This window comes from Protopterus annectens, chromosome 6.part0 (assembly GCF_019279795.1).
Source record: "Protopterus annectens isolate FY-2018-M chromosome 6.part0, PAN1.0, whole genome shotgun sequence".
Taxonomy (NCBI): Eukaryota; Metazoa; Chordata; order Ceratodontiformes; family Protopteridae; genus Protopterus; species Protopterus annectens.
Window position 1 is genome coordinate 1175481584 of NC_056737.1, and position 20130 is coordinate 1175501713.

Consider the following 20130-nt stretch of genomic DNA (forward strand, 5'->3'; position numbering starts at 1 on the left):
GAAAATTCATCAGCACTGAAAGTATTTAACTATAGTACTCTTGGTAATATTTAGGTAATTGATGACTACATGGTCAGACACACTAACTCTCCTTACTAGGCTGGACAAAGACAGAATGATGATTAGTTGTCTTTCAGGTGCCAGGATATCTGAGATCTCAAGGGCCCTTAAAGTCTTTCCCCGTAGCAGATATGACTACAGTATGGTGACAGTCAATGGGGGGGGGGGGCTAAATGACTTAATACGCAAAACCCTGAGGGATATGCAGAGAGACGTATTAGATCTCTCCATGCATATCAGGAATTCAAGCATGTCTCTGATCCTGAGTGGAATCCTTTATTTTCCAAATATCATTCCAAGATACAATGAAAGGCTACCTGGCTTCAACAAATGGCTACATACTCAACAATTGTAGTACAATAAATATCTTAGAGATTAAAACTTAGAATATTAAATTCATAAAGCTTGTTCTGAAAAAATAAATAATACAATATATAAAATGTCACTCAAGTACAGCCCTCCTATGTAATAGAGGTTATAAGGCAATCTGTTCATTTAGCCCAGGTTCACGAAAGGCATAAAGTCTGAGTTGCCATTTAACCTCCTTCACCTCTAAAATACCTTTTACATCACCACCTCTAGAACTAGGTTTTATCTGTTTTAATATTCCAGATTTGAGTTTCCTATAATTTGTACAAATTTTACAGTGCTTAAAAAGTGAGTTGTTTTCATTCCTTTTCCCTATTTTATAATTGTGCTCATATATAGGTCTATGGATGCACCTCTCCATTATGCCTGCATAAAATGATGGACAGCTCAAGCACTTAGCAAGATAAAAAGCGCCTTTAGACTGACAATTGCCTTTGTAAGTGGAATGAGTATCACTTTCTAAAACCATTGTTTTAATCTCTAAGATGTACGGACATTGGGCACAACCCCTTCCCCCCCATCTAACTGTCCCACTTTTCTTGGATTTCTGACAAAACTGACTTTGCTATGGCAAAGGACAATTTTCAGACTTTTTCAAAAGATTTTTAATTTCAACAGTGACATGTCTGTTTTTTTCTAAACAAATTAATGGAGGTAGTGATTGGGATGCATCTGATGAAGTATCAAAGAAACACATTAAGGTGAACATACAACAGTGTTTGCATTACACAAACTAACACAGAGCCTCTGGAAAATTGAGGAAAATGTTATCATTAAGTGTGGAAATAGAATGTAATGGTATAAATTATTTTAAAATAAACATAGTTTGTGCAGAAGGCTAGACAAATATTGCAGAAACTTACAAAAAAATAAAAATGCATATCTCCATAGGCCCTGTGCTGACAGACTAACACTATGGCTAATAATGCGCTGCAGGTCATCCCATGCACCCCTGTACAAAGTGACTTCACATATTACTGCAAGTGACATTGCTTTATGTGCCAAACAGAGGTAACCCTTGAGGAGTCTGTATGAAACTGAGTAGAGTGATAGGGCTTTTAGCCTATCTGTGTAGGGCAGGTGTTTGAGGCCCTAAATTCTCCTGTTGAGGAACCTATCTGGTCTTTCCAGCTGCTGCATGTGCTTTGCAAGGTACATACTGAATGGGGCATTGTACTCAATAATGGGCATTATAAGTGAAGAATACAGGGATTTTATGACCTCCTTGTCCCTGGATGAGATGCCATTACTTATGACCTGCGCCATGTAGTAAGCTTTCCATACAATGGAAGCAACATGGTGGTCAAGAGTTAGGTTGCTATCAATCTGGGTGCCCAAATCCCTCACAACTGAACTGCATGCTTAGGACGTTGCTATTAATGTGATAATTTGTGGGAACGTCACTCTCCCCAAAGGGGATGATGATGTATTTTTTTTATATTCAGCTTGAGGCCATGTGTCTGGCACCACTCATTTGTTTGGGCGAGACTCTTTTGGAGGATGTCGACATCACTAGGGGAATAACAGAGGGGTGACATTTTTGCTGAATCTGTCAGCCAGCAAGTTTGCTATATCTATGCCATTTGTATATGTGGTGTCCTTGACCACCAGTTCTGAACAGATCTGGGTGCTACCTTTGAGATTATGGACAAATGTCAAGAAGGCCTTATGACTGTCTCTAGTAGATGTAGCCTGTTTGAACTCAAAGTTTGCTTTGGAGGACTTCACTAGTGCTCTTATTTGCTTGTTTAGGCTAAGTAGAGATTGCTTCCAATTGGGCACCTTCTTCTTGGTCCTGGACAGCATTTTTTCTTTTGTTATAGAGTTTATTTATGCAGATGTCCACCAGACAGGTTTACTCTTCCTTGCGGAGGATGATTTAGTTCTGTCAGGTGTTCCTGACTCCATGCATCTATATAAATGTTTGTATAGTAATTTGGTATAGTTCTGGATACTGGTGCCAGTTCCTAGAGAGGTGGAGGGGGCTGTGAAGCTGTTTATACCATCCCTCAGGAGGCTGTAATCAACTTTATAGGAGATGATGATTCTATTTTTCATAGGAACACAGGAATATACTAGGCAAGCAATCAAGGGGATTATAAAATGCCTACCCATGTACACCTTTAAGTCAGCATACATGGAGGAAATTACAAAACTGAAAATAATTTTTTACTTGAAGTTGTTGGGGATATCAGACAACAAAGTATGAAATAGGGAGAAGAAAGGAACTGCCCATCTACCTTTCATCCTTAGCAGGGAGAAATCATTGGCTCAGAGATGAGGCACTGTATTTCCATGGGAGTTGTGACAAAGGGAAATACTGCCAGCCCAGCTATCTGGAATTTTCCAAGTGGTTACATGTCATTTGCGATTGTCAACATGCTTCATGTAAGATGTTTGTGCTACAACTGTGTTAGAACTGCATGTTCTGTACTGCGCTAAAATGTAACCACAGCATACCCTGCTGGCTTAGAACAGAAATGTATATAAACTATTGTATATGTGTAAATGTATATGTTTTAACAGTGGGAACTAGAACATAGAGGGTTAACTTGCAAAACTTCAAGAAAATAGTTGAAATTAAATTGTCTTACAATTGTGCTATAAACGTTTTCTTTCAGTTTCAGTCAACAGGAGACAGGATGTCTACACTAGTGGACATTCTGTTTTGTTTTGTAAGTGTTTTATTGTTTTATATCCTCTAGCAGTTGTAAACATCTAAAGGCTATGCATTTTCACAGAGCAACATTAAATGTAGGTAGTTTCTGACACTGGGGGTTTAGCTTGAGAACTTATGTCAGGTGACAAAAAGTGCTATTATCCAAGCTAACCCAGCAGTAATATTTGATATTAATTTAAAAACTCTGAGGCAGACAGAGGGGTCATTTTGTATTTTGTCTTTGACCTAGAAACATCTGTTCACCACATCTTCCTGCTTGTTGATCTGTAAGTAAGTTTTTAGGACATAGTAACTCTTTTAGATTCAGATAGGAATATAGTAAAGTATAGCTTAGATGGTTTCTTTATTTCTTTAAGATTGTCCTGCAATGTTGTTTTAAATATTTCCTCTGATTTTGAACTCTGATGTTACTGATTGCTTACTGAGTATTGTCTTGTTCCTTTACTATTTGTTATTAAATATATTTAAACATTTTAATTGTGGCTGATCTGTTTAGAGATATTTAAGCTCTTAATAGCCTGGTTTGGTCAAACTATTATTTGGATCACTAGCAACATTACACAGTAGAATTGGACACCCTTTGTTAAGGACCTTAAAGTAGCTGATAAAGAGTTGGATGGTGGCAGTGAAAACTACCTTATAGTCTGGGCAGAAGGGGGCACATCTAATAAACCTGTGCCAGCCTTTTCCAGGTGTGTGGTTGTGTATAAATCAAATCTTAAAGTTTGTGTGTGTGTCAGCTACATGAGCAGGGACACGAAACACTGGTTGGACAGAAGGAATATTGGAGGACCTGGCTTGGAACCCTGGCTAAGGACTCAACTCTATAGCTATGCCAGTGGGGAGTCTTATTGGGGATCTGGAGAAAGAGGGAGAAACCAGCATCAGACTGACAATGGGCTCTGTGTGCTCCTAAGGGAAATTGCACTCTACTGTGTGTGTGTATACTTGTCATTTTCCTAGTGTTTACATTCCCCACTATTGCCAGTGGTGAGGATTGAGGCTCCTTGATTACTGGGCCAGTGCTGGGGTGTCAATCCTCACCACTGTTGCCAGTGGTGAGGATTGAGGCTCCTTGATTACTGGGCCAGTGCTGGGGCATCACATATAAAGGCCTCACATATTAATTGGTTGGCAGTGGTGGGATAGCCACATCACATATTAATTGGCTTGAAGCGGTGTGGATATTAAATTCTTGTAGCCTGTAAACAGTGGTCACTGATGGTGTTTGTACTATCAATCACCCACAGAGTGAGCATTCAGAGTTTCATATCACAATTGTTTTATTTTTTTTTGTTAGCTTAGTTATTCAGGGACAGCAGGCAAGCATGTCAGCAGAGGGGTATGGCAAGCTGACAAGTTGGCTGAGATGTACCAGGCTAAAGGACTGGTGCATACCAACCTGACTAAAGCAGAAATGACTGCAGCTTTAGTCACAGCTACATCACAGAATAGCAACCAGGAGGACAACCAGGCTGGCCTTGGAGATGTACAACTTTCAGAAAATGGACAGTTCAACCTTTCCGCAGAGGAGTTAAAAATCCATCTGGAGTTAAAGAGACTTGAACTGAAGGCCAAACATTTGAAATAGAATTAGTAGAGAAACTGCGGCAGGAGAAACAAATGGAAATAGAAGCAGCAGAGAGACTGAGATGCCTGGAAGCTGAGGAGAATGAGAGGTAGACACAACATGAGAAGGAGATGCTGACTCTTCGCCGGAGTCATGGAGGTAATGGGAAAGGGAGTAACCAAAGCCCAGAAGCAACAAAGATCAGTAAATTTCTTCCACAATTTACAGAGGGGATAATTTTGATAGTTTAACTCATATGTCTGAAAGGGGGTCACCTTCATTTGGTTGACAACTCATTTGATCTAAACTCATTTGGTCGACAGTTCATTTGGTTGACAAGCAGTATTCAAGGCAAAAACCTGGAATTTGCCCCCCTCCCCAATGTCGTGCGATCCTGGAGTTGATATATATAGTTAGAGGGGGGTGGGGGTGGGAGTGAAGCCCCCCACATATTTCCATTTAAAAACATGAAAATACAACGGAAACTACACATTTTAATTGAAAATAGGTGGGGGGCTTTGCCCCCCACACCCCCCAATGTGGGAAGCTATGCCCCCCACACTCCCCCTAACTATATATATCAACTCCAGGGTCGCACGACATTGGGGGGGGGGGCAAATCCCAGGTTTTTGCCTTGAATACTGCTTGTCATCCAAATGAACTGTCGACCAAAAATGAGTTTAGATTAAATGAGTTGTTGACCAAATGAAGGTGACCCCTGAAAGGGTATGCAAACAGTATAATGCTGACCAAGGGCTCTGGGTACGGTTCTTGACCTCCTTACTCCATGGTAAAGCTGTAACTGCTATTTTTAAAGTGTTTCATACTGATTGCTTAAAGTATAGTACTGTAATAAAACTGTCTTTTAGAATGTTTTAAGTTAACACCTGAAGCTTATAGGAAAAAGATTTGTGAGCATAGATGCAAGGCAGATGAAAGTGTGTGTGAATATGTTGTTGAACTAAGCACTTATTTTCATAGGTGGGTGAGTGGATGTCAGGTCACCACTTCTGAAGGGCTGGCAGACATTTTGCTGAGGGAACAAGCCCTTAGCACTTTGCCTGAGAACATGAGAATCTGGTTAGCTGACATGCAATGCAATACAGCAGATGAGTTGGTGAAGAAGGGAGACCTATACCTAGCAAGCAGGGCATCACTGCACAGGAAAGGGACACCAAGTTCTGCTCATGGGTCTAAGGGAACCCATGGTGGGCAGCACAGACTGCCCCAACAGAGTCCACCAGTAGCATGGAAAGCCACTAGTCCAGGTACACAACCAGGACAAAGGGTTAAATGTTTTAAATGCAACCAGTGGGACCATGTAGCATATAGATGTCCACAGAGGCAAGGTGGGGAACAAAAAGTGGGAGAGCCAGTAATTGGGAATGACATAATACCAGCAGTATGTTGTCCCGAGACAACAAGGGTACCAAACTACCACAAGAGGTTATATCCTATCTTATTAAATGGGAAAGAGGCCATTGCTAAAACAGACAACAGCCTCTGCCCTAACCATTATGTAGCCTGCAATGGTTAAAGAGGAGCACTACATGTCTGGGCAGTCTACTCCAGTCATATCTTTAGGCGGACCCCATTCCAAATAGCTTTGGCTAGGGTTCACCTTGACTGGGAGGGTGGAAAAGGAAGCCAGCAGGTAGGTGTGTTTGAGGATATCCCTGCAGATGTCCTGATAGCGAATTATTTTGATAATGCAATATCTTGTGTGCATACAGTGACATGCAGTCAGGCTTGGAGACAAGCATGTGGATCGGTTAGCTTGGGGGAGACCCAGACAGACCACAGACCTGAAGCCAGAACTGCTGTGGTGGTTACTAAAGAGAGGGATCTACCCTGTAGCAGTGAGGCTGAAGGTAAGCCACAGCTGCTTGTGGGTACTGATGTTCCCTTGGACAGAGTGACTGCAAGGGCAGAGGTGAGTAGTAGTACCCAGACTGATAGTGAGGCACCGCTGTCAGAGAATATCAGACTTCCTGTGGAAGGGGAGCTGGGAAGGGTTACCAAGAGTGAGCTGAGAGAGGCTCACCTTTCAGACCCTACATTACAAGGCCTGAGGGAGGTAGATAGTGAGGCACCTGATTCTCAAGGGAAGGTTGAATCTGTATACTGGGACAAAGGGTTACTGTACAGAGAGTGAACCATTGAGGGAGGGCTAGACGGTGAGAGAATACAGTAGTTGGTAATGCCCACAGCCTATCATCTGTAACTTCTAGTCATAGCCCATGACATTCCCTTTGCAGGTCACATGGGCATAAAATGTACAAAGAGATGTATTGTGCAAAATATTATTGATTGGCCTGGGATTTCCAGAGATGTAACAGGGTACTGCAGGACCTGTGAGCAGTGCCAAAAGGTAGGCAAGGTAGGAGACAAGGTGAAAGCTCTTTTGATGCCTTTGCCTGTGATTGAGGAGCCATGTCAGAGGGTAGCTATGGATAGTGTGAGGCCACTGAGTATCCCAAGTTCCACAATGAAAAAGTATATCCCAGTGGTAGTAGATTATTCTACCAGATACCCTGAGGTGGTGGCTCTGTCCTCCATTGAGGTAGGAAAAAGTGGCAAATGCTTTGCTAGAGATTTTCAGCCCAGGGTAGGTTTCTAAAAAGAAATACTGACTGACAAAAGGTGCCAATTTCAAGTCAGACCTGCTGGCTTGTCTGTGGGAGCACTGTGGGGTGAAGTACCTAAAGACCACCCCCTACCATCCCCAGACTAATTGTCTTGTTGAGAGTTTAAACTCTACACTCAAGATCATGCTACAGGCATTTGCAGACAAGTTTAAGAGGGACTAAGACAGAAGTTTTTTCACTGTTCTAGTTGCTGTATGGGCATAGGGTGAAGGGGTCTCTAGATTTGATTTGAGATGAGTGGGAGAGTGAGTGTGAATCCCACAAAGAGTCTCTTGCAGCATGTGTCTTAAACTCAGGACAAGGCTCAGGGAACTCATGGGCTTGACCCAGGAGAACCTGGCAGAATCCCAACAGCAGAAAAAATCTGGTATGACAGGAATGCTTGAAATAGAGAGTATGCTGTAGAGCAACAGGTAATGGTTTTGATTCCTGACAGACACAACAAGCTGCAGGCAGCTTGGAAGGGACCCTTCAAGGTGGTAAGGAAGTACAGTGATGTTAACAACATGGTAGAACTGCTAGGCAGGAGGCGGGTGCATAAATTGTACTATGTTAACATGATGAAACCTTATCATGATAGAGATGCCCTTGTGCTGAGTATTTGCAGTGGATGGCAGGAGGAATCTGAGGGGGATCTGGTGACTGATCTCCTCAGTAATGCTCGGACTGACACCTCAGTGGAAGGTGTAGCAATGTCCCAGCAGCTATCCCCTACCCAGGTTCGAAGAATCCGAGCAGTGTGACAGGAGTTTGGGGCATGTTCACTGGGAAACTAGGGTGCACCCACCTGGTGCAACACCATGTGGATACAAGACCCCAAAGGCCTATTAAGCATGCCCCTTATAGGGTGCCTGAGAGGGTCAAACAGACTCTAAGGGAGAAGATACAGGAAATGTTGGAACTAGAGGTAATCCAGGAGTCCAGCAGTCCCTGGGCCTTCCCAGTGGTGCTGGTGCCAAAGAAGGATGGCAGCACCAGGTTCTGTGTGGACTACAGGAAATTAAATAGTCACACAGAGTCAGATGCTTACCCCATGCCTAGGACAGATGAAGCCCTAGAGAAACTGGGTGGGGCTTAGTACCTTACCGCTATTGATCTTACCAAGGGTTACTGGCAGGTGCCCTTGACTCCCAACGCTAGAGAGAGGTCAGCCTTTGTGACTCCTTTCAGCTTGTATGAGTTCATGAAGATGCCCTTTTGGATGAAAAATGCCCCAGTGACTTTCCAGAGGTTGGTAGATTATATCCTAGCAGGAGCAGGAGGGTTTGCCCTTGCTTACCTAGATGATATTGCTATCTACAGCCATTCCTGGCAATATCACCTTCAGCATGTCAGGGAGCTGCTGGGCAGACTACGAAAGGCAGGGTTAAAGCCCAGCAAATGTCAGGTGGGTATGGCAGAGGTCTCCTACCTGGGACATAGAGTGGGGAGCTGTAAGGTCAGGCCAGAACCTGCCAAAGGGGAAGCCATTCAGGCATAGACTGCCCCTGTTACCAAAAAGCAGGTCAAGGCATTCTTAGGGTAATCGGGGTACTATAGAAAGTTTGTCTCCAATTATAGTACCATAGCTACTCCCCTCACAGACCTGACAAAGAAAAACAAGCCAGATAAGGTAGTGTAGATGCTAGCATGTGAGCAGGCATTCCATAAGCTTAAACAAGCTTTGGGAGGCCCCCCTCTGTTAGCCAGTCCAGATTACAGCAAAGAATTTGTTGTGCAGGTGGATGCTTCAAACCATGGTGGGGGGCTGTACTCAGCAATGTTTCCTCAGAGGGAGAGCAGCACCCAGTGGTATATCTCAGCTGTAGGCTCCAACCCAGGGAGGAATGCTATGCAATTGTAGAAAAGGAATGTCTAGCCATAGTGCAGTCACTACAGAAACCTCAGCCTTATCTTTATGGAAGGAAATTCACTGAAGTTACAGACCACAATCCCTTAACATGGCTACATCGAGCCAGTCAGCAAAATGTCAAGTTACTAAGGTGGAGCCTAGAGTTGCAAGCATATGATATGACAGTGCAGCACCACAGTGGGGTTGGCAATGCCAATACAGATGGGCTCTTAAGCCAGTGTATGGGGTCATGTATTCCCAGATAGGCTCAACCCTTTTAAGCAGAGTTTCTCAAGAGTCACATGAAAAATTAGCTTGAGTTTTCAGGAGGAAAAGTGTGACAAATGGAAATACTGCCAGCCCAGCTATCTGGAATTTTCTAAGTGGTTGTGTGCCATTTGTGAATGCCAACATGTTTCATGTAAGATGCTCATAGGTTAGTACTAAGCTAACTGCCCTTGTGAGCCATTTTAAGCCTAGCCAATTATCCCTTGTGAGACTCAAACCCTGCACCTTGTGTTTGTAAGGCAAACACCTTAGCCATTAAGCCATGCTCCCAACAACTGTGTTAGAACTGTATGTTCTGTACTGAGCTAAAATGTAACCACAGCGTGCCCTGCTGGCTTAGATTAGACATGTATATAAACTATTTTAATTGTGTGAATGTATATGTTTTAATAGTGGAAACTAGAACATAGAGGGTTAACTTGCAAAACTTCAAGAAAATAATTGAAAGTAAATTGTTTTACGATTGTTCTATAAACGTTTTCTTTCAGTTTCAGTCAACAGGAGACAGGATGTCTACACTAGGGGACTCTCTGTGTTGTTTTGTAAGTGTTTTATTGTTTTATATGTTCTAGCAGTTGCAAACATCTGAAGGCTATGTATTTTCACAGAGAGTTGTTAAATGTGGATATTTCTGACACTGGGGTTTAGCTTGGGAACTAAAGTCAGGTGACAAAAATTTATGTCATCCAAACTAATCCAGCAGTTATATTTGATATTAATTTAAGACAGAGAGAGAGAGGGGGCATTTTGTATCTTGTCTTTGACCTAGAAACATCTATTCACAAAGTCTGCCTGCTTGTTGTTCAGTAAGTAAGCTTTTAGGACATGGTAAAACTTTTAGATTCAGATTGGAATATAGTAAAGTATAGCTTAGATGTTTTCTTTATTGATATGAGATGGTCCTGCAATGTTGTTTTAAATATTTCCTGTGATTTTGAACTCTGATGTAACTGATTACTTACTGAGTATTGCCTTGTTCTTCTATTATTTATTATTAAATATATTTAAACCTTTTAATTCTGACTGGTCTGTTTAGAGATATTTAAGCTCTCAGTGTACTTGCATATCTATTTGGTGACACTGTACAGGCCAGTCCTAATAGCCTGGCTTGGTCAAACTACCATTTGGATTAATAGTAACATTACACAATAGGACTGGACACCCTTTGGTAATGTACTTAAAGTAGCTGATAAGGGGTTCTGGTGGCAGTGTTAACTACCTTATAATATGGGCAGAAGGGGACATAGCTAGTAAACCTGTGCCAGCCTTTCCCAGGTGTGTGTGTGTGTGTGTGTGTGTGTGTGTGTGTGTGTGTGTGTGTGTGTGTGTGTGTGTGTGTGTGGTTGTGTGTAAAACAAATCTCCAAGAGTGTGTGTGTGTCAGCTACTTGGGCAGGAACATGAAGCACTGGTTGGACAGAGGGAGTGTTGCAGGACTTGGGTTGGAACCATGGCTAAGGACTCAACTCTATAGCTGTGCCAGTGGGGAGTCATATTGGGGAGTCTGTTGAAAGAGGGTGAAACCATCCCCAGACTGACTGTGGTCTCTGTGTGCTCTTAAGGGAAATTGCACTTTAATGTGTGTGTACTTGTCATCCTCCCAGTGTGCACATTCCCACTGTTGCCAGTGGTGAGGACTGAGGGTCCTTGATTACTGGACCAGTGCCGGTGCGTCACAGGAGTGTTTATTCTAAATGCCAAGAAACTCTGTGTGTGGGATACCAGTTTCACTTAGTCTCAGGAAACAGAAATGGGGTCAGTTCTCTTGCTGGTTGTACTGTACCAGTGATGTCAATCAGAATCAGGAAGTTTCACCAAGTTTTAGGTTTTCTCATTTTTTAAGACATTTGCAGAAATCTCCCTAGCTTGTCTCCTAAGGGTACATTCTTATAGGTTCATAGGTTCATACTAGGCTATCTGCCCTAGGGCATTTATAAGCCTAGCCAGAGTGTGTTTGGCTTTCACCACCCATTTTAAATTAATTTTGCTATGCCCTTTTTCAAGGTTAGTATACTGTGCCTCTGTCTAACAGTGACACAGAAGTGATACCCGGGGTAAACCTACAATCTCCCATCCACTCATCAAGATTCCTCTTGAAGAGAGTCAATGAGGGACTCTGCCTAACCTGGACTGGGATTTTATTCAAGAGTGAAGGGAGCCTCTGGGTTATAAATCTGTCCCTCCAGCATGTCCTATTTATTTCAGTGCTGAGGTTCAAGTCTCTTGAGCACGTAGCTCGATGAGATTTGGATTTTTTGAGGTGCAGCATGTATTAATTCTGGGTTGGACATGGCTTTATACGTCAGGCACAGATCGCCTCTGAGCAGGCAGTATGCCACTGAGTAGAGCTGGAGTTTCTTTAACCAGGCAGCATATGGCATCTGTTTGAGTGAGATTAGTTTATGGTCTGATCTTACCAGTGAGGGATACACTTCTGGTCTGGAGCATAGAGTCCCCATGTTGTTGATGATCAGATCCAGTATGTTTTCCCCTCTTGTGGGAGTGGTAACAAGTTGTTCCATAGCATTTGAGTTTATAAATTCTAGGAACCTTTGGGCTAGGATGTTGGAGCTAGAGTCTATGTCTGGGTAGTTGAAGTCACCCAATATAATGGTGTTTGGAGAGACCTTCATATTTTCCAGTGTTCTCAGGAAGGCCGAGTGGGGTTCCTGGGTTTGGGAGGGTGGTCTGTAGCAGGCTATAAACTGGAAGGCAGTTTTACCCACTGTTAGTTCCACATGGATAGTCTCTGATGCTTCGTGCTGTGCCACCAACCTGGAGGTGTGGGTATCTTTGACGGATATTGATACTCCCCCTCCTTTTGTGGTTCGGTCCAAGTTTTGGGGCCGAAAAGCATGGTATGAGGTAGAACCTGGTAGTGCTGGGGTGCTCTCGGGAGCCTTGTACCAGGTTTCTGTTACTGCACAGATATCAATGTTCTCCATGCTAAGGAGAGTTTCGAGTGCGTGCATCTTGAGGTTTAGACTTCTGGCGTTAAGTAGCATTACTCTTAGTTTCTTATCCCTTGTGATACCTATGGAGGTGGGTTTGTCTTTTGAGCCTTGATTACAAAAGGCACTATGGGGGTGGCAAGAGCCTTTGCCAATATCCGAAAGCCCAGGGGTGACAGGTGCAAGCCGTCCCTAGCAAAGCATCATGGCTTGTTGAGCATGTCATCCCAGGCTGACAGGCATTGGATCCCCTTTGAATGACACCAATGCTTAAGCCAATTGTTGAAATTGATCATCTTGTCTTCATATTGTGGCATCATTCTTGGTGAGGGCAAGATGCTACTCAAGGTCAGGGTCATACCGGCCTGGGCTACATGCTCAGAGAGCTCCTTGATGTCTCTTTTCATGTAGTCCAGGGAGGTACATCTCAGGTCATTCACACCAGCATGGACAATGACTGAGTCATATTTGTACTTGCCTTGGAGTGACCTGAGTGCTTGCGTTATGTGGCGGATCCTAGCGCCCAACAGGCAGCTCACCGTGACCTTCTCCTTGTTCAGCCTGGTGAGCGGGATGTCAGTGTGCCTGACAATAGAGTCACCTATTACAAGTGTATCAGGTGTGTTGTTTACTATGACACAAAAGTAACAGCTGCATTAATCATTATATTTTGAAGTTCAAGTCTTCTTAGCCTGGAGTCCAGTAATCCCCTATTCCCATACAGTTATTGACAACAATGGAGTGGAATAATGTTAAGGTATCAAAAGGTATATACGAAATAAGTGGAGCTGGTCTATTCCAATAAAATATGTGAGCAAGGCATGGCTGGTCGAACTGAGTTGCATGAAGATCTGAATATACAGGGGAGGGCTATTCTTCTTAGTGTGTGTACTAGGGTCAGAGGGTAATAGGGCAGGTAGCTATCACAGGGGCTGTTACTGATGTATGTCTCAATAACTTCTTTATATCTGTCCTTGTAAGGTTAGTCAATGAACCGCCTTCACAGAATACAAGCTAATAAAAGGATCTAGTAGGGAAAAAAGAATTCTGAAAATTAAGAAAAACTTGACAATTCAAAACACTTAAAACAAAGACTTATATCCATCCATATATCCATCACTCCAATCATCCATTGATCTAGTAATCCACGTACTTTCTAAATGACTTGTTCTGCTGAGACTCATATTGGCAACAAAGCTATGAAAACTTCATTTCCCTTGTTTTCCCAGGCAGGATGCAAGCTACAAACCCTCCTGTATGAACTGAATTTGCCTTTGCTGTCCTCGCAATGCACCAAACCTGCTACATTTCCCATTGGAAATCATCAGCTGCCATTCCTAGGCTAGGTGATAGACCCAGTTCAATGAGCAGGATGGCAATGCTTTAACTCTGACATGCTCATGGATTGCAGAACCCTTCATGCTGTCCCTGAAACTGACTCCACTGCCTTGTGAAGGACCATTTTTTCTGGCTGTTGTATCCATGGTTCCATCCTATTGGTCACTAAGGAAAACTTGTGACCATGGATGAGGATGACAGCACAAACATACTAGGACAATGGGAGTTTCATGCACTACAGTCGGGTACAACACTTGCAGTATTGCCACTGTTGAAGTCAATGCCTGTTCAGTCTTTCAATCTTCTCAAGCCATTATTCATGAATAAAATCCCAACATAATTAATCCCCTCTAGCTGAAAAAGATTTTTATCTGCAAGTCTGCATTTGTATGACAAGCTGACAAATGCATCAATAAGGCTTGGTAATTGTGGAAGAAATATAACTAAAGTCTTATGATATGAGAAGATATTCTTCCTTTCATTTCTACACATTTATTAACAAAAGAAAATCAAACCCCTTCTTCTCATGCCGCTGCTCATCACATTTTGTGACTATTCCCAAATGAACAATAATTTGGTAACATCAAGCAGCGGTATAAGACATCTGTCTCCTATTCCTTGTGTCAGAAGTCATTAATGCAACTGGTATTGCCAGCTTTGGCCAATACTTCTAAGCCTAAGGAAGCTATTTAGCACTTATGTCACTGGGATTGCATTATCCACACCTCTTGTTCTCATCTATCAGGGGAAAGCCTGGGATCCACACTACTGCAAACCATCTTAGTTAAATTAGCGCCATGGAAGGAGTACAAAGCCAAACAAATAACTCTGAGGAATGTGCACTGAATTTGTAGAACAATGAGGTGGATGCAGGGACTTACCTTGTAGCCAGCGGCCATCCCACATCTAGATTGGTGCCTCTCATATCTAGGTCAAACTGAATCCCATTTAGCTCATAAAGATGGGAAATGATTGCAGATCGTAGCTCATCTTTTAAGAATGGGCTTCTCGCATAGTACCACTCACTGCACAGAAGGGACAAAAAAACATTTATTACAATCTCTGAGACATTACCTTTATTTTGTTTACATTTACATGCAGTTATTTATTTTGTTTGACCAAGTTAAAATAACTAGATAAAAGGAAATTTTTCTGACAATAACCTAACCTAAATCTAAAAAATAAAGTCTAAATTTACAATATACAAACACATGAAGTGCTGAGGTACAAAGCAATGTATATACAAATGCACAGAATTTTTAAGGGTGTTCTAATAATGCCAGAGAACATTTATTTATTCTATTTATTTTGGTTTTGTTTACCAGGTTTGCCCAACTAGGATTAGTTAAAAATCCCTTTTCAGGGGATGTCTGAGGAGAAAAGCTCCAACAGAAAAACTTCTGGTCCTGTCCCTGTCAAGCTCCAACCTAATTGCTAGCTATCCTCCTCTTAAATCTTTTCTCTCGTATGTTTCTCTCTCCTCAGTTCTTTCTCTGTTCCACATTACTAATATTACTACGTACCAACACCCCGTTTCTTCTAAGTAATCCATTGCATCCAGATTATCTTGCTGTTACTGTATAGCTATACTCTGAAACCTGTACAAAACTGTTATATTAGCTAAATAATTCATTGCATCCAGACTATCTTGTTGTTACTGTACACTTCCCCGCTGAAACATGTACAAAACTGTTAAATAAGTTAACTTCACTGTATTGTTTATATTCTTGTTATATGCCATTTGTAATGTATATGTTTGCCTTGAATGACTCTAATTATAACTGGAGCTTTTCTCCTCGGGTCTCCACTGAAAAATGGGCCTTTGGCTCAGCTGGACCAACCCTGTTAACAAATGACAATAAATAAATAAATATTGCAAACATTTTAAAAAGACATTCAATAATATACATTGTGATGTTTCTCCTCCGGGCTAGTGTTCAAGGAACATAAATCCTCATCACTGACACTGGTGAGGGATGTTCACTTGCAACAAAGATAGGTACATACAGTATTTCCAGATGCAGCTCTCTGCACCAAGTACCATTTCTCTTAAGAGCACACAGAGAACACACTCAGTCTAGGGTCTGGGTTTCATTCTCTTTCCTTCCAGGCCAACATTAAGACTCCCAACTGCCACAGCAAAAGAGTTGAGTCTTCAGCCAAGTGTCCCAGGTCAAGTACTCCCACCACCCTCTTTGTGAAACCAGTGCTTTGCATCCCTGCTCCAAGTAGCTGACACACACACACACACACACACACACACACACACACACTTTGAGGTTTGATTTTTCACACACACACACACCTGGAAAAGGCTGACATATATTTACTAGCTATGTCCCCCCTACCCAAACTATAAGGTAGATACTGTCACCAGGACATTCCAAACCCAGCTACTCTAAAGCTCTTACAAGGATAACCAATTATACTGAATGAAATTAATACTAATACAAATGGTGGTGTTTAACCAATGCAGCAAGGCTTTTAGGATTGGCCACAGTGTCACCAAATAAATATAAGTACTCTCAAAAGTTAAAAATATCCTGTAAAAGATCATCAACAATGAAAAGTTTAAATATATTTAATAAGAAATAATAAAACAACATGACAATACTAAATAGCTATTTGCAATAAACAACAGTGTTTTAATCACTGGGAATATTAAAAATAACACAGATGGATAGATTCACACAGATACAGAAAAACAGTACTTAATTAATCTCACTACATTTTCCCGACTGACCTAAAGAATTACTGTTCCCTGGTTACTTACTAAAGCAAGGCAAGATGAAATGGGTGAGTGATCCTTCTATGTCAGGTTTCAAAAACAGACTACTCTGAGATTTCAGTCTCATCTAGTATTAAAATATATTGTGGTGCTGGATTGCAGAATGACATCACATACATCTGGTTATCTGACTTCTAGTTCCCATACTACCCCCTTTACTAGAAACTATACCAGAATCTCACACATATATACTCCATACACACAGACAGAGCTTTGCTAAGATGTATTATAGCATCTGGAAACCATAAAACAATGTCAACACTTCCACCCTTCCAGGGTAGCAATTAGTTCACTGCTAAGGACAATACAGCAGGATTCATAGTCCTTGTTTTTCCACACATTTTGCCCCTGGCTGCAATCAGAACTGTAAGACACAAACTTTATGGCCTACCAGGAAATTTAATTTCAGACTATTTTTCAAAGTTAGCTGGACTGAGATTAACCTCTTCTGTTCCAGTGTCCTCTGTTACAATATTAATTTCAACGGTTACAATACAATCTGACATACAGGTGTATTTCTTTTTTCTGTCCAGCAGGACTCAGTGTTGGTACATTTTTTAACACAAGCAGCTTTACAATACAGTTTCAACACAAGCTCCTGTACAAATCAGTTTGATAAACAAATAACATATAATTCTTTACAAAACTTCAGCTAGCTATGCTAGCATATGTTACACATCCACTGCTTTACTTCTCCTGGTATAACTGACAATACCTCACATCATCACATCCATGAACATATATTAAGTAATATACATTGACAATTATACATACATTTGCTAACTAGACTACATTCATATGAAATAATGTTAACTATTACAGTATAAAGTATACTTATGCATTAGTAGATGCTGAACACTAAGCATTTGAAGAAGTGTATCTGTGAGTTTGTCAAATAGATAACCGATCTTGTGATCAGTGATTAGAAATTCAAAGACATGGACGCGCAGGAAGAAACTCAGAAGGGTAGAAATGTTAACATTGTACTTCAGAGGTGGGCTTTTAAGTAGGTTCAGAGACAATTATAAATGCCTATCATAAGGTTTATATTAGAACTGTTGAGGTGTGGTAGCCATTAGTGTTGTAAAATGAAATATGTAGCTGGGAAATACTAACAAAACCATTCAGGTGTTGATGAAGACTGTTTGTGGGGTATATGACTAAGTGAAGAGAAATGGTTTGACAATATGTCAGACTGAAGATAACAGAAGCATTTATCCGTAACAGAATGAAAATAATTGTACCCAAGCATTTGTAACATTTCTAAGTCAAACAGACTGGAGCTAGTCCTTTACAAGTAAATGCAGATGATTACATGAATAAATCATCATACACCATCAGTGAAAACAGACACTGTAGGTGCCTGCTAAATTAGGCACACATTAATCTTCAAAGACAGAGAGAGAGAGAGGATATCAGAGAATAATTATAGATTAGGTGAGAGAAGTGCAAAAATTGTATCATTTCCCCAAATACTTGCACAACCTCTTTGTCAATGATTTTAAAAACATGCTGGGGGGGGCAAAATTTCAGGTCTTCGTACAATCACAGGAGGTACCACTAGGCATGGAACTTCAAAGAAAACTGCTTGTGCACGGATTTACTTTATGTGCGTGGTTTTCCCAAATAAAGAGCACGAGGATAACAGTGGCCTTGTCCACGTGTCCGAGATTCTGGAAGTGTTTGTGTATGTCAGGAAGAACAGCAATCGAGTGCTTTAGTTTACAGGTCAGCCATCAAATCAGATACTATGTTTAGTAAGAAACTAATCAGCCCATGTATGAATGCACCAGAGATGCTGTCAGTGTGCACAAAGAATTGGGATTTGTCTGAACCTGCCTGGCATGGTGCGGAAGCAGCCGAGGCAGACACAGTCAGAAAAAAAATCTGTGCAACACAAGCAATACAAATAATTAATTGCAGTTCTTGTAGTGAGCAAAGCCCACTGCATGCCCTGAGCTGTGCAGAACACTCTGTACAACTCCTAACCCTAAATCTAATACTAACTCTAAGCAAACATTACAACTAACTTCAATTCAAACTCTTAACAAAATTACCAATTTGTTCAAATACCACATCAGTAATGTTCAGTCAACTGAAAATAGATATACATTCCAGGAATAAACTGTAACATTTCAACAATATGAATTAGATTAAATCTCATCAAGAAAATAAATCAAGTTTCCTTGCAGTATGGCAGGAGGTAGAACACGAAGATGAAGATGAACAAATGAGCTTCATATCTGGTGACGCAAAAAATAATTAAATTCAGTATTACAGATGAGTATGTGAGGTACAGGGACAAGATTCCATTTAGGTCCGACAAAAGCTGCGCCCTCTGTCCAAGAATCCAGCAAGTAAAACCTAGAATATGGCTGGTAAAGTGTATCTTTTTTATTTATTCTTTTATTGACCAGGCTAGTCTCACTAGGCTAGTGGTCTCTTTTCAGGGAAGACCCGAGGTAGTACTTATACTACTATGGCATATTTGGCCAGGGTATGGGGGAACTTCCCCCAACTCTTTTTGATGGGTGCCATGGGATCTTTTAGATCCACCTGAGTTACCTCCAACTCAGGCAGATGGGGCCTTGTTTAACATCTCATATGAAAAAATAAAGAAAAAGAAGGAGAGAGAGAGAGTAAAGAGGCTAAAAAATGTGGGAAGAGATGACAGAAATGGAACAAGTATGTGCTGGTGCTTCAGCTTTGCTAGAAGCCAAGATTGGCAAACACTGCCATGCAACAGGAAGACTGAGGAGAAGAAGTTGTATCGGATCAGATGAAAGACAACAGACTTAGGAACTCTGGCATGTAGTAATAAAAATAACTTGGAGAGATAATACGGGGGTTATTGTGCTGGGCTATAACATGAAGAGCAGGTAACTAAAAATGATTAATTTGGAAGGATGAGTGTCAACAAACACTACTTAATAAGGGTGAATAAAATTGATACCTGCGACTGCTACACGAGTAAAATATTGTATTGGTAAAAAACCAAGAGTGGAAAACCATAGATAAAAACTTAAGTCATTATGTTTGTCAGGGAAAAAAGGTGTTTTTTGTCGAAAGCAGACATGGCACAACCAAGAATCGATATACTTAAAATTAAGGCCGATGAAGACAAGGGGAGCAGCCACATTAAACCAAAATGGGTATAAAATAAATGTCTGAATGAGGCTCAGTGAAGGAAAGATAACATAACAACACAACATATACTTCCACAGACATAAAGAGATGACCGTTTAAGCAAGTAGGAAACATGGAGGGAGGATGAAAGCAACCAATAAGAAATGGACAAGAAGAGCAGAAAGGATCTTAAAAAGATTAAAAGATACAAAAAAGGGAAAGGAAAACAGCCGACATCATGAGCTTATAGGAAGGTAAGAAGAACAACTATGCAGTTAAGAAAATTAAATACAGTGTAGGTGCAATTAGATGAAATCAGAGATAGGAATGATAGATAAGATAAATGAGAGAGGATCACTGTCTCATGTATCAGAGTAAAGCGGAGGTGGTTGCTCACCTAGATGGAGAGACCGGCTCCTGATAACTAAAAGAGGGAAAAGACAACATATGAGCAGAAGGGGAACACGTCATGGTAAACTGTG

At 41.3% G+C, this 20130-nt stretch overlaps 1 protein-coding gene across 1 annotated transcript in view; it reads right to left on the reverse strand.

Annotated features, from left to right (window-relative positions):
- RUFY4 (RUN and FYVE domain containing 4) overlaps nt 1–20130 on the reverse strand; it is a 651945-nt gene that overhangs the window by 420597 nt on the left and 211218 nt on the right. The window contains exon 4 of the mRNA XM_044074805.1: nt 14616–14759. Coding sequence (XP_043930740.1) covers nt 14616–14759 — 144 coding nt within the window. The remainder of the gene's footprint in view (nt 1–14615; nt 14760–20130) is intronic.